The sequence below is a fragment of the Colletotrichum abscissum genome, assembly GCF_030869225.1.
Source record: "Colletotrichum abscissum strain IMI 504890 chromosome Unknown Scaffold_18.1, whole genome shotgun sequence".
Lineage (NCBI taxonomy): Eukaryota > Fungi > Ascomycota > Sordariomycetes > Glomerellales > Glomerellaceae > Colletotrichum > Colletotrichum abscissum.
In genome coordinates, this window is record NW_026850076.1 from 483924 (window position 1) to 496740 (window position 12817).

The 12817-nt window shown below is 52.5% G+C and overlaps 5 protein-coding genes across 5 annotated transcripts; 1 reads left to right on the top strand and 4 right to left on the bottom strand.

Annotated features, from left to right (window-relative positions):
• Window positions 1–70: 70 nt before the first annotated feature.
• Window positions 71–948, bottom strand: CABS01_08157 (uncharacterized protein; the record flags this gene model as incomplete). The annotated part of the gene is made up of 3 exons (XM_060541519.1): window positions 71–340; window positions 464–669; window positions 828–948. The coding sequence occupies 3 exons, from the start codon at window positions 946–948 to the stop codon at window positions 71–73; spliced, it is 597 nt and encodes a 198-aa protein (XP_060402323.1).
• Window positions 949–2233: 1285 nt separating this feature from the next.
• Window positions 2234–5250, bottom strand: CABS01_08158 (fungal specific transcription factor domain-containing protein; the record flags this gene model as incomplete). The annotated part of the gene is made up of 3 exons (XM_060541520.1): window positions 2234–4042; window positions 4101–4466; window positions 4519–5250. 3 exons carry the CDS (start codon window positions 5248–5250, stop codon window positions 2234–2236), a joined length of 2907 nt encoding a protein of 968 aa, XP_060402324.1.
• A 708-nt stretch (window positions 5251–5958) lies between these two features.
• On the top strand, window positions 5959–6349 carry CABS01_08159 (uncharacterized protein; the record flags this gene model as incomplete). The annotated part of the gene is made up of 2 exons (XM_060541521.1): window positions 5959–6059; window positions 6154–6349. The coding sequence occupies 2 exons, from the start codon at window positions 5959–5961 to the stop codon at window positions 6347–6349; spliced, it is 297 nt and encodes a 98-aa protein (XP_060402325.1).
• Window positions 6350–6986: 637 nt separating this feature from the next.
• CABS01_08160 (glycosyl hydrolase family 76) lies at window positions 6987–8470 on the bottom strand (the record flags this gene model as incomplete). Its single annotated transcript, XM_060541522.1, has 3 exons — window positions 6987–8170; window positions 8221–8325; window positions 8383–8470. 3 exons carry the CDS (start codon window positions 8468–8470, stop codon window positions 6987–6989), a joined length of 1377 nt encoding a protein of 458 aa, XP_060402326.1.
• Window positions 8471–10549: 2079 nt separating this feature from the next.
• On the bottom strand, window positions 10550–12534 carry CABS01_08161 (cytochrome P450; the record flags this gene model as incomplete). The annotated part of the gene is made up of 7 exons (XM_060541523.1): window positions 10550–10946; window positions 10999–11270; window positions 11341–11579; window positions 11635–11786; window positions 11850–12041; window positions 12096–12228; window positions 12327–12534. 7 exons carry the CDS (start codon window positions 12532–12534, stop codon window positions 10550–10552), a joined length of 1593 nt encoding a protein of 530 aa, XP_060402327.1.
• Window positions 12535–12817: the final 283 nt, after the last annotated feature.

The window sequence follows — 12817 nt, forward strand, 5'->3', positions numbered from 1 at the left end:
CAATGACGTAAAAGCAAATGCTGACGTCCTAGGCCCCTAAATCTCTCGGCCCTGATGTTCAATGCGAGGTCTAGACGCTCTGCTGCGCAGTGTCTTCTTCTACGCCTGTAGCCTGCTCATCGATCTGGGTCTGCTCAGCGAGCTTAGCCTTCTTAGCTAGCTTAACGGACTTCTCGTGGGCCTCAGCACGCTTTTCAAGTTGCTCAAAAACGCCGTTTTCAACATCATCTTCTGCTAGGAGATTCTCCAGCGGCTTGAACCCCTTGCCCTGATTGATGTCATTTCTGAGCTCCTGCGCCGACTTCCACACCCACCCTTCGCACTTATTCTTCTCCTTTCGCTATTTAAACTGAAAGTCAGTCAAGCTATGTCTTCGCCTTCCCTCAAGCTTCCAAATATCATCCTCGCTCATTCACAAGACTAAGGAGACTCGGGGCAGGGTTCTGGGCGTTCTTCCACTCACCTCAGGCTCAGCAGTCTCATCCTCCATCTTACACCACACAAAAGTGGTAATATAATGCTTCCCCTCGTTCTCGAACTCATCACTTGTCCAAGGCCCCTTCTTGATGGCTTTGACAACAAGACCGGTCTCCTCAAACGTCTCTCGCACTGCGCACTTGAAGGGATGCTCGTTCTTCTCAATGTGTCCGCCGGGCATTTGTAGCTTGCCTGTTTGTTCACAAATTAGTCAGCTTGCGGAGCGAAGTGGCTAGCAAAGTTTTGGCACGACTGAATAACAGCCGGAACTATGAGGAACGTGGGAATGACTTTGAAGGCAGCCACCATCATGTCTTCTGGTGATGAGGGCTGTGGGTTTCAGATCTCACCTGCACCATGACTACCCAAACGCTTTCCGACAATTACCATGCCATTTCGCTCGATGATAGCCGAGACGCCCGAGCGGGTATGAACGAAGTTGGGGTTCTCCTCGGGGGTTGGGGCCGCCATGTTTACCCTGCGACCTTTCCAAAGCTATAAAAGAAGTGAACAGGCAGAATTCGCAGCGCAAGGCTTTCAAAGTGCTCAAACAAGAAAGAGATATCTCTTGATTGCAAGCGTCGTGGTGATGAAGCTGGTCTGACTTGAACTGATGGAGAATGAGTGGTAATTCACCAGGGTAGAGGTTGACTCATATACCAAACCCAAACGGTCCCTTCACTGGAATCGCTCTTTGTTCGGCTCGAGACCTATTGAGCACATTCAGGACGGCAAATGTATTCGCTTCGTCTTTGTTGGACAAGGGATGCTGTTCACGTTGGTCGCAATCTGTTGGGCCGGTGAATGGATGGCACAGGTCGTTGGTAAAGGGTAAAAAAAGTATTGATCGGCTTGGTCGCATAGCTGCAGTTTGCGGGGCCACCTGGGAAAATCAGCCTGGTCAGCCTTGGGCAAACTGTGTTTGTTCTCGCTTGGAGGTGACACCATCTCACCCCATCAATACACTTCGTTCATACTTCGCCTCCAGGCTGTGGGTAAGAGTACACTTGCAATCTGTAACAATGGCTCTTTAATCGATTTCAACATTCTAAAAGATACGTAGAGCACATTAAGCAAGGAAAAAAGCCGCTGAAAAAACAGAGCCCCTCACACCACTTATCGTTGCGACACAGCACTTACCATCACCACCAAAGACAGCCAAAACCTCAAAACATCAACCACAACATCACCACAACAACCCATACCTAAGTTCCTCAAAAAGGATGGACGATCTGGGAATCGAACCCAGGACCTACCGCATGCTAAGCGGTCATTATACCACTAAACCAATCGCCCATGTGATGATCTAGCCCGGACTTGAACCGGAGACCTTCAGTGTGGCAGACGAAAGAGATGAGGCTCTCGAGCTGTTAGACTGACGTGATAACCAACTACACCACCAGACCAAGTTATTGTTGAGGTTCGTGGACGAGAAGCCCGCTCTTAGGGCAAGGGCGTGGAGATGGCGGTGGTGGTTAGGTCGGCGTCGAGTGGATGTGGGCGGACGGGGTTGAGGTTTAAGCGGATGCTGTGACGGCGGAGAGGTGCAAACCCATGAAGCATGGGGTGGATAATCGCCAGTCGTAGTTGATGCGAGGCGCCGCACCAAGTGTGAAAAGTATCTCATCATTCATTACATCTGCTTCCATAGGGTATCATTACATAGCTCTCTGAGAGCCTTCGCGTGAGAGGAGACATCCAAAATCCATATCCAAAATAAACCATGCACATACTACACCGGAAACATTATACATCTTTACCATGCTCCCTTCTGGGGCATGTTGTCAGGATCCATCTCAAATCCCTTGATGCTCTCCTGCCAATTCTGCCAGTTGAAGTCATCCAAGTTATCCATGTTGACGTCCATGGAGTCAACAGGCACATTGTTGATGGACGTGAACGGGTCAGACCACAGCCACGGAGGCTGGTTGTCCCCCAGAGACGACGCTACCGTAGGTTGGGACTGCATCGCGATGGCCTGCTGCTTGAGTCGCTGATCGTTATCAAGACCCTGTCCAGTTGACATTGCGGGCGATGGCACTGCCGAAGACATCATAGACTGCGACGCTTGCGGCTGCGAGGCGTTGGGCGGGAAGAGCGTATTATTCGGGTCGGCTGCCATGGACTCCGCCGTCGGGTAGATATACTCCCAGATATGGTTGGGATTAAACCCGCGCGCCATCATTACCGTGTCGATGAACTCGGGTTCCCTCTGCTGCGGTGCGGGCGTCGGAGCCTGAACTGTCGGGTTCGCAGGCTGGGGAACCGGACCTCGGGGCGCTACGCTCTGCTGCTGCTGCACGGGTTGAATTTGCGTTACGTTGTTTGCCGGCGGTGGCAGCGGGCTTGAGCCGCCATCCGTCCGTACCAGGTTGCGCCAGCGGGTGCGAATCTGCAGGTGCTTGATCTCCATTCCGGGCACTGGTCCAAGTCTGGCCGGGATGGGATTCATACGATCGTCCACGTCCAGTTGGCGTGCTGCTTCCGGATCGGCTCTGAGACGGACAATCTCCGCCTCGCGATGCTTCGTCGCCTTTGCGCTTAGCTTCCGTAATGGGACCCATACAGCCATATGATCTGCCATCCTCGAAATTTCAGATGGGTCTCTGTCGAATCGCATCGTGTTGTTGACAGCTTCCCATCCTCGCTCCGAGGTTGCTGACCATGGCCGACGCCCGCCTTCCATGAGGATGTAGGCAATCGCGTGCCATTGTCGGTAGGTCTGGAAAAGCCACCGCCATTGCTTACAGCGGGGATCTGTGTTTAGGATGTAGTTGTATTCAACGATTTCAATGGCTGAGATGAAGAGCCTGTCGCGGATCTCGTTGGATAGTTCGTGGCCGTTGCCAGGGAACAGCATCGGTTGATAAATGACAAGACTCATCTTCGCCATGATAACACGGGCGATCATGGCCGCCATCCAGAAGAGGGGGTCGTCGTCGGTGAAGCAATGCTTGAGGAACTTCTCCTCAACACGGTCGTAAACTTCGATCAGCATGCGCTCGCGCTCCTCGAGACTTGATGCAGCGTCCTTGGGACAGACACCAGCCATGGCTGACCCCACCGTGTGTAACCGCCGTGACAGTGCGCAAATTTCGTATCTCACCAGCGATACGGCGCAGTCGGTCTTGCCCAGGCGCGATTTGGGAACCTCTGTCATTCCCGGCTCAATATCTGAATCGTTCAAATTAGAGGGCAGTTCGGTGTCAAACGATCGGTCGATGATGGTGAGATCGCTGCCAAGCTCTTCTGCAGAGCGAAGATCCAAGGTGCAGATAGCCCACCACAAGCGACGTCTCATTTCAGTCTCAAAGGGGGGAAGATTGAAGTTTGTTCCGTCCCGATGGATCCCCAGTCCTTGTGCGATACGGATCGCCAATCCGGTCAGCGTCCAGCAGAATCGGGTGTCATCCTCCCTGCGGACCAGCGTGAGGAACATGACAAAAGCCTGGAGGACAACCATGTCGGAGGTATTGAGGAAGTTGGCCTTTGCGAGTGCCTGCTCGAGGGCGAAGCGATACTGTGAGAGCATCTCCTCCTTCTTTGATCCAAAGTTCTTCTCCACCTGTGAACTGGTTAGTCATCGTCAAGTGTGATGGATGTTTGACATGATATGGACTTACCTCTTCATCTTCCATGGATGTGATTGCTGCATAGTAAATGGAAAACAGCAGCGCTTCGTTACCGGCAGTCAGCTCGTCGATATTGCGTCGCATGTCGCGAATGAGCTTCTCCATGGTCGGGATATGCAAGATCTTGAGCAACGGTTCCACATTCTCCTGGTAAACCTGCCACATGAAGGGTATCTGAGATGGCAAGGGATGCAGCTTGCGCAAGTCGACATCGGAAGACCGATATCCCAGGATAAAGGCATGATGGTCCGTCGCGGCGTCGGTATCCTGTATTGGAGAGTGATCTGGCGTGTCCTCGACATCTGAATCATCGGTATCTTGATCCAACGCATGCGTCTCTTCTCGAAGCTCGTCAAGCTATAGCATCCTTGTCAGCACCTTGGCACAAAACATGACTCGGGTGACTCACTTCGTCATTGAGCTTGGACCAAAATGCGCTGCTCACGTATCTACTCGTCTTGCCCTTGTCGTGAAGCACAAGCCGGCCAAACGACCTGCTTATGCCTGTTTGCCTCTCTACAGGCCTCTTGGGTTCTGGATCCGTCTCCATCCTGTTGGGCGTCACGGCCTCCTTGAATGCACTCATGACAGCAGCGCCGCTGGAAGTGCTACCGGCGCGTTCGGAGCTCAGGTCGTTACCAAAAGCCTCGGGCGAATTGCCTGTGCTCGAGTTCTGGCGACCGCTGTTGCTCCCTGTGCCGCTCTCGACCTCGATCTGGCCACTGAGCTCCTCAACGATTCCCTCCAACTTGCGCAGGCGCTTCATTAGCTCCACCTCGCGCTCGCTCGAATTTTTGGGCGGCGCATTCGGATCTTTCGGTCTGGGACGGCGAGGGGCGCGGCCGGGGGCCGGGTAGATGCACTGGATGACGGCGCGGCGGCAGTTGCTGCACGGCATTTGCTTGTCGCAGCGGACCTTTCGTCGGCGGCAGGTGACGCAGCTTCGGGGATTGAGGGCTGGCTGGCCGGAGGCCGTCATAGCCACGGGTTGATCAGGAGGTATAGAGGTCGCCCCATGTCGGCTGAGGGCAGGAAAGTCGTGAATGGTCGGGGAGTTTGGCGAATGGTGGGGGTTGGCATTCATGGCGTTGGCTGGCGTCGTGGGGTTCGACTGTTGACTTGTCGGCGAGAAGTTGTCCATGGCGTCTGTTTTGTCGGCCGTCCGTCGGATGTCTGGGGACGCAGACGTCGTAAGAGAGATTTGATCGTTCGCAGTGGCGGTTGTAGTCGAAGAAGAGACTGAGGCTCACGAAGGTTTGAGTTGGGGTTTGAGGGATAGGATTCGACAGAGTGCGATGGTGACACACACAGTTTGGCGACCAGAGCTGAGAAGGCTGACAAATGGCGGGGGATCGATCCTGCAACGCTGTTTTGCTCTTGGCTCCAGCTTTACCCACCCAGAGACAACAGCCGTGACACAAGGATCGAGCCTAGAGCATGTCAGAATCACAGCAGCCTATCTGAAAAGGCGGTAAGCTGTGAAATTGGTCGCTTGGTGTTTCGTCGATTGGCGTTGGAAGCTGTCGTTCGGTGACTCTTGCAGGACTGTTGGGATTAGTGGGTTAGGCTTGACAAGACAGGCGACTGAAAGGCGCAGCAGCACCCGCAACAGCAGCAGCCAGCTAAGGTAAGGTAAGGGTAAAGGTAGGTGGGGGTTGGAAGATGGACGGGAGCCAACGTTGGAGCGCACGAATGCCAGTCAACCTCAGTGCGCGGGAATAGAATGAAGTGGGAGGGAAAAAAAGCATGGGAGCATGGGAATAGCAGGGGGGGAGGACCGATCGAGGTCGGAGCTTAGACCGGCAAGCCGGTGGGTGGGGCGGGGCGCCTGCATCGGCCACGGCCAGCAATGCGACGCTTCCCATTGGCTCAGCTCACCTCGGGAGAGGCTGTGATCAGCTCACCGAAAGACCCCGACTCGAATGACACACCCATCCCAGGTGAAGTTCGGTGAGAACCCGGTGTCGGCCAGTACCTCCGAGCTTCTCGGAAAAAACGATCTTGCATACTCGGCTTTACGTTGCGTTGTCAATCGACAAAACAGGAGGTCAATTCTATCTACTGATTACGAGTTGGGTAATTCCCGCCGGTTTACGTACGACATCATTGACTACCAACTTGACTGGCAAGCATGGAACACGACCTGGCTCGGGCCCTCATGGGTTGAGACGATGAGCACTCGCCGGCGGTCGGTGCACGACATGTCCGATATCTCCGAGAACGGCGCCCAAGACTCTTGACTCTCAAGTCTCCAACCAAAGGTTTACAACGGTCTGTGTAAGTCTGCCCATGACCCAAGGCGACCATTCGCGTTGGTGACCAGTTTCCCAAAAACTAACTCCTTCGACTGCTATCAATCGGCCGAACCATCTTACCGTTATGCAAGTAGTAAGCCAACTGGTTGTATCAACAGACACGTTTCCCCCATGTGCTATGCATGCTTTCCTTAAGAGAAGGCTTGTTCGGACGTATGTACGGCATGCAAGATCTGATAAAGTCTACTGCGTACATGTTCCGTAGGTACTCAGGGTACCGTAACATCGATCTTAGTTTCGTTTCGCGTCAGCACAGATCTCTGACGAAATCCATGAAGCTGAATATGTTTAGTTCGGGAGACCTTGCCCACTGCATTTGTCTTCCCCGCTTCCGGAGGGGGAAACAGAGGCGAAACACATGCCAAAAAGCAGTCGACACGAGCAGGATATGCCGAGCCTGCATACTAAACTTTCACATTTCCGCTTCAAAATCCTTGGCACCAAGTCAAGCCATATCGGTCATGTGTTAGTACTTCACCGAATGATTCACCTCGGTGTGGGTTCGCTTTCGCATTTGCTCAAAGAAATAAAAACTCGCTGAATGACTAACACAAGACTTCTCCTACATGATGAGAAAGGCACTACCGGCAACAACACTGGCCGAAACCATTATCGTCAAGATGGCCGCACCGGCCTTGTCCGCGGTAGTGATCGCCTTAAGAGAATTTGACGACCCCGACCCATCATCAGTTTTTCCTCCATTTACATCGCCCGTGGAGTTTCCCCCCGTAGTAGCAGTGACGGGCGCCTCAGCCGATCCGACTAGGTTATACATGATCATCTGCAAAGAAGTCATCTGCGGTCCCACGCCCACGATCCCATCAAAAGTCTCATTCAGCCACGAGAATCCGCACGCGGTCCCCGCATGGCCCTTGAACCCCGAAGCGGGAGACCCCGAACAGGTGATTGCCGCCTTCTTCCCGCTCGAAAGCAGCAGCGCCGTGATGGTGTCCGCGGTGTGCGCGGCGACTTGCGATGTGGCGGCCAGCCAGCGCGCGAGATACCCCTTGAAGCTCTGCGCGTCTTGGCTGCACTGCGCTGTCGGCTCGCAGTAAGCCTCGTAGATGATGTCGTTCTGGACAAACGCCGTCTGCACGTCCGTGAGCATGCCGTCGAGGCGGGTCTTCCACGTGTCGCTCCCCGTAATGTTGTACATCACCGCCGCGCCGTAGAGGAAGATGCCGGCGTTGTAGGACCACTTTGTGCTGTCGGTGGAGCTGGGGCATTTTCCCTCAAAGTGAACGCCGTCGAGTACTTCGTGATCGGATGTGAGCAGTCCGACGTCCGTCTGCCATGTCCAGACCTTTTCTGCCCAGTCAGAGTATGTCGTGTTCCCCGTGTACCGAGCCAGGCGCGCAGCCACATTGAAAAAGCACCCGTTCGAGATGGAGTTCTTGTAGTCGAAACCGGCGTTCCACGTAAAGATTTGCCATCGCACACCGCCGTTACAGTTCTCCGTATCCCATCGACTAACGTACTCGTTAAAGACGGCTTGGACCAGGGCGAGCCACTGCGGTGAGTCCTCTGGCGGATTCGGGTATTTGTGTTCGGCGGCGGACATGGCGGCCATTGCCCAGAAGCCCTGGTCATCGTTTCCTTCTGTAAGGGTTTGATTCTGTGGCATGTAGTCGTTGTCGTCGCCCACTTGATGCAGCATGGCTTGCGTGGTGATTGTGTTGTAAGAGTCATCGCCCGTGAGCCACCAGTAGTCTATCAATGTCCCGAACATGGCACCGGCCTCCCACCCTTGAAACTGTCAACACGAGGTCCATGACAATGTTATGGACTAGACCTACAGTAATAGGGATCTGGTAAGTTTCCAGGGGTATCGCCAGTATTGTTACCAGTGTAGTATTTTACGAGCCCATATGCGACCGTGCTCGCGGCACTCTTTATTGAGTCTGACATCGCAATAGGTTAGCCAAGGCAAGACGACTCGGCAAACGCAAATACCCTACCTTCATCTGTCCATGAGACATCGATAGCACTGACGCTCGCCAAATTCAACCCCACGGCCAAAGCCGGCAGTCCTAATGTTGGTTTCATCTCGACTTGTTCAGCTAGTAGACGATATAAATGAGCGACAAGAGATCCGAATTGCAGCGCCGAGCTATTCGCAAAAGCTTGGCATCAACAACGACAACGACAGTAACAACGGCAACGACGTAGACATAAACGAGACCGCACGCCGAAGGGGTGGCCCCTCAGGGTAGGGCGGAAGAGTCTTCGAGCTTAAAGGGTATTCCATCACAAGGGCTGTGCAAGAACGCGGGTCCATTTTCAATTTTCCCTCTCTCCACAGCTGACGTCTGTAGCTGACGCGCATGTAACCACGTAACCCACTGGCATGATCTCGGGGTCCATCTTGTTAAGACGATTTCGGCGGTTTCGCACTAAGGCTCTATTAGTTGTTCAATTGTTTGGTTCTAGATGCGGTGGTTCTTCTAGTGCTAGAATTCCAAGTATGGGTTGGTTGAGACTGAAACAGACATGTAGAAATGAGAAGCCGTGAACTCCGGGCTGCCGCAATTTTGCGTACGACGCTCACCGGGGTCTGGGGGTAGACTGCCGCGAGTGCGTGACTGGCGGCTCCAGAGACGACGAACCGTACGGTCGCGGTCGGCTTTCCGTCTTAGCGTGCTGCGGGTGGTGGGGTGATCTTCGTTCGCGATGACGATCCACCCCTATCCAAACTCGAGTTGGTTCCCTCTCCTTTTCGGTCTTTAGCGGGAACGAAGCTGTGGAAAAGTTGTGGGGGGCTGGTGGACTTACGCGTCTCAGGATGCGATAGGGACCGTGAAGAAAAAAGGGTGCGGAATCGGGGATAATTGACTGAAACAAGGAATAACAAGCCTGTCAACCTGTCTGTGTGTCTATTTTGGGCTGGGCTCTCCTAAACATATTTGGGTCGATAGATCCCCCATGAAAATGCTTATTCCTTTGCGTCTGCTTGTTTTGGCAGCCAAGACTTGCAGAGTTGCATCGTCACGCTACTCAGTGCTCAATCGGTGGTTGTCAACTCAAATCCAACTCAAACTCCGAAGGTGATTGATAGTAGGTCTCCTCATTTTCCTCCCGAACCCCTTGCTTATTTACTATTTTGCTCCGCCACTTCCTCCCAAAACTTTACTTACGATAGCGCTGAGAATGTACGAAATTTATTCCTTGCCCTTCAAAGGAGACATGTGTCCTGCAGGTGAACTTCTAACTTCATTCAATTACGAACTGTCTGAATTTTTTCGTTTACCCCCAAGGCCGGTCAAATTTCACCAGCAGTTTAGCCGCCATCTTTGCTATAACGCGATCGTACTGAGTGTTCCGAACACCAACGTTTCCCTACTCCGGCGCTTGAGTTTTCAGAGGTGAAGTCAGGGTTAAAGACGCGATGGCCGTAGCTGGGACGCTAAACTTCGTAATGATGGAGGTGATGCGGCTGTGCTCGAATTCGATAAGGAAATTAAGGTATCGAGCGTGTAATTCCTTGACTGGCGGTGAAGTATTGTTATGATGAGCAGTAAGTTGCTCCTTCCTCCTTGACTACCCTACCTAGCACAGCTCACAGCGAGTTGGAGATGACGACCTGTTTCTGTATAGGTAGGTACCTACTCGTGGCAGCTTTCGAAGAGTTGTACACCAAAAGTCCTGAATTGTTGAGAAGATGGAGAAATCGATTAGTCAAGGATACGAAGGGACACGTTTAGGGTAATGATGCCCTGTCAGATTACGAAAGCAATACCGCAGTCATCGGCAACACAAAGAAGCCAAAGACGACCCCAGCTGGCTCTAGATCCCTCGTAACGACAGGCATGTGTAACTTGATAAGCAGTCGGCGCAAGTGCTCACTTCGTATCCGGAGAAGACCTTCTACAATGACGCATGATAACTCCAGAGGAACAGAAGCCAAGAGTACGGTTTCGTAGAACATCACCCTGCGGTATGATAGTGCTGCGTGACGCCAACTTTCCATTGATACGACAGGCTAATTCGAGGGCATTCATTGAACTCCCAATACATCAAGCCCAGCTCCTCTGGAAAGACACCCCGTCGATCAACATGGCAATTTGGCAATTTGGGCACGATCGTAAGCGAGGCCGTAAACGCGAAAGGCAAGCCACCGGATATCGTCTAAACCTCTATCCTCTCGAGGATTCTGGAATCACTCTCTTCCCACGGATAAGTCTCTTCAATTGAGCGAATCAGAGTCTCGTGCTTGGCAGATCGAGGCTTGATGGAGATCTCAAATGGCTGCGGGTGGCTGATGACGCCCGTAGTGAACCTGACTTCCGGCTCAACGACCTTGCCGTCGACGATCGGCTTGGCAAAATCGTACACGGCAAGTGACTGAGAGATATTAAGAAAAATGGAGTTATCGGCGAGGATGCGGCCGGGGCAGATTCGGCGGCCGAACCCGAAGACAAACTTGTGAGGGTCCGCCTCAGGCTCGTGTCCGTCACCTTGAAGGAAGCGCTCGGGCTTGAAGTTCATCGGGTCGGGGTACCGCTCTGGGTCATGAGTGAACCACCTATAGACTTGTCTCAGCCAATGTGATTATCTCAACATGTTGACAGACTTACCAAATATTGGGAAGTACCATGGCTCCTTTCGGAATGAAGTAGCCCTCGAAAACATCATCCTCCGTGCTAGAATGGGGCAGGCCCATGGGGCCAATAGGGTGCCAGCGCATAATTTCTTTCACGAGAGCTTCGATGTAAGGAAGGTTCTCCCGATCTTTAGTAGTCGGCAATCTTCCACTCCCAATAACTCTGTCGATTTCCTCCTGGGCCTTCTTCTGGATGTCGGGGTACACCATCATCGCCAGGAAGAAGGATGCGACTGTCGATACCGTCTGTAGGATGTTTAGTATGCAGTGTTTGCTACAATGCGGAGCTCACAATAGAATTGACCGAGCCACTCACCGTGTCTGCACCTCCTCCAAATACAGCTAGCGCTGAGTGTTTGTGGTTGTGTTGGTCGAATAGTGATTGCTCAGGAGAGTCGAGAAGGTTGGCCAAATAAGACGAGTTGTCCTTGCCCTGTGCTATTTGATGTTGGACGAAGGCATACGGTTTGTCTCTGGTCTCCTCCATCTGGGCTCTCCATTCCTTTGCGAGCTGTTTGAAACCGGTCCCAGGAACCCAGTTGGGTAGATATCGCACTGCTCAGAGTTAGGACAAGGGGTGTTTCGGGCAGGAACATGGCGCGAGACTGACGAAAGGGGAAAACATCAACTAAGAAGGCACCAGGCGTAGCGCCCGTCGAAAAGTTGTCCATGGTTTCGGTAATCATCTCGAGAAAGGGATCTTTCTTGAACTGTTCAGCTGTGTAGCCGTACGTAATCTTGAGGATGAGGGAACCGGCTTCCCTGCATGATTTGGTTAGCGAAGAGCCACTATACGACTTTGACATAATCCATCTTTCCGCTTACTTCTTGATATGTTCTATAAAGTTTTGCGGGCTATCTAGTAGATGCAGAAGAAGATGCCCGACTTCGGCCTCTTGCCACTGGTTGTATTTTGCTGCAGCCATCTTTGAGCCGAGAATCCGGCCCATGGCCTTGCGCTGTGCGCGGAACCGTTCGTCATAGACCGCCATGCCGGTGATGTGCTCTAGACCGACCCTTTCTTCCTGTTAGAGGTTTCCACGGATCCGCAAGACACTCCAATACACATACATCTCGCCAATGAACGTTTGTGAAGGTCTTGAGGAATGCTTCAATGAGCGCTTGTCCAAGAGATCAAAGGCAAGTTGTGGATCACTAAGTATCACAACTGTCTGGCCCATGGTTGTGATGGAACTAATGGGACCTAAGACAAGCAAATTAGCTACGTCCTCTAAACGATGAAATCACACCCTCTCTCTGATAATGGATATCTTGCCATCACCATTCAATACCAGAACTGACCATATAACTCCTTATGCTTCAACCAGTGAACGTAATCCAATTCGCCAGGTTTGGGTAGATCGTTCACATTACCCACAATCGGCAAACCTTTGGGGCCGGGGGGCAATGGGGGTCGCACTCCATTCTTCAACTTGTTCAAGACCCTCTCAACGACGAATGAGATGAGTAGAAGACTGAAAAATCCGATCGAAAGCGAAAATATCTCCATGGTCGCTTATTTGTTGTTCGACGATGGAGAAGCAGAAATCTTTCGGGGGGGTTCACTCCCGTCAGCGAATTTTGTGCTGCGCGCTTGCATCTTAAATACGATTCTTGCATCAAGACCCCTGAGCACTAGATCAGCCAGGCTATCGGGCTCCCGTGTTGCAATTGCCAGAAGCAGGGCCACTAGGTCAGTCCGAAGAGTGAGCACTAATAAACCTCGCCAACTCCATTTGGCAGTCAATGGTTACATATTCAATTCTATCCCGGTCGGCGATGCAACATCTCGC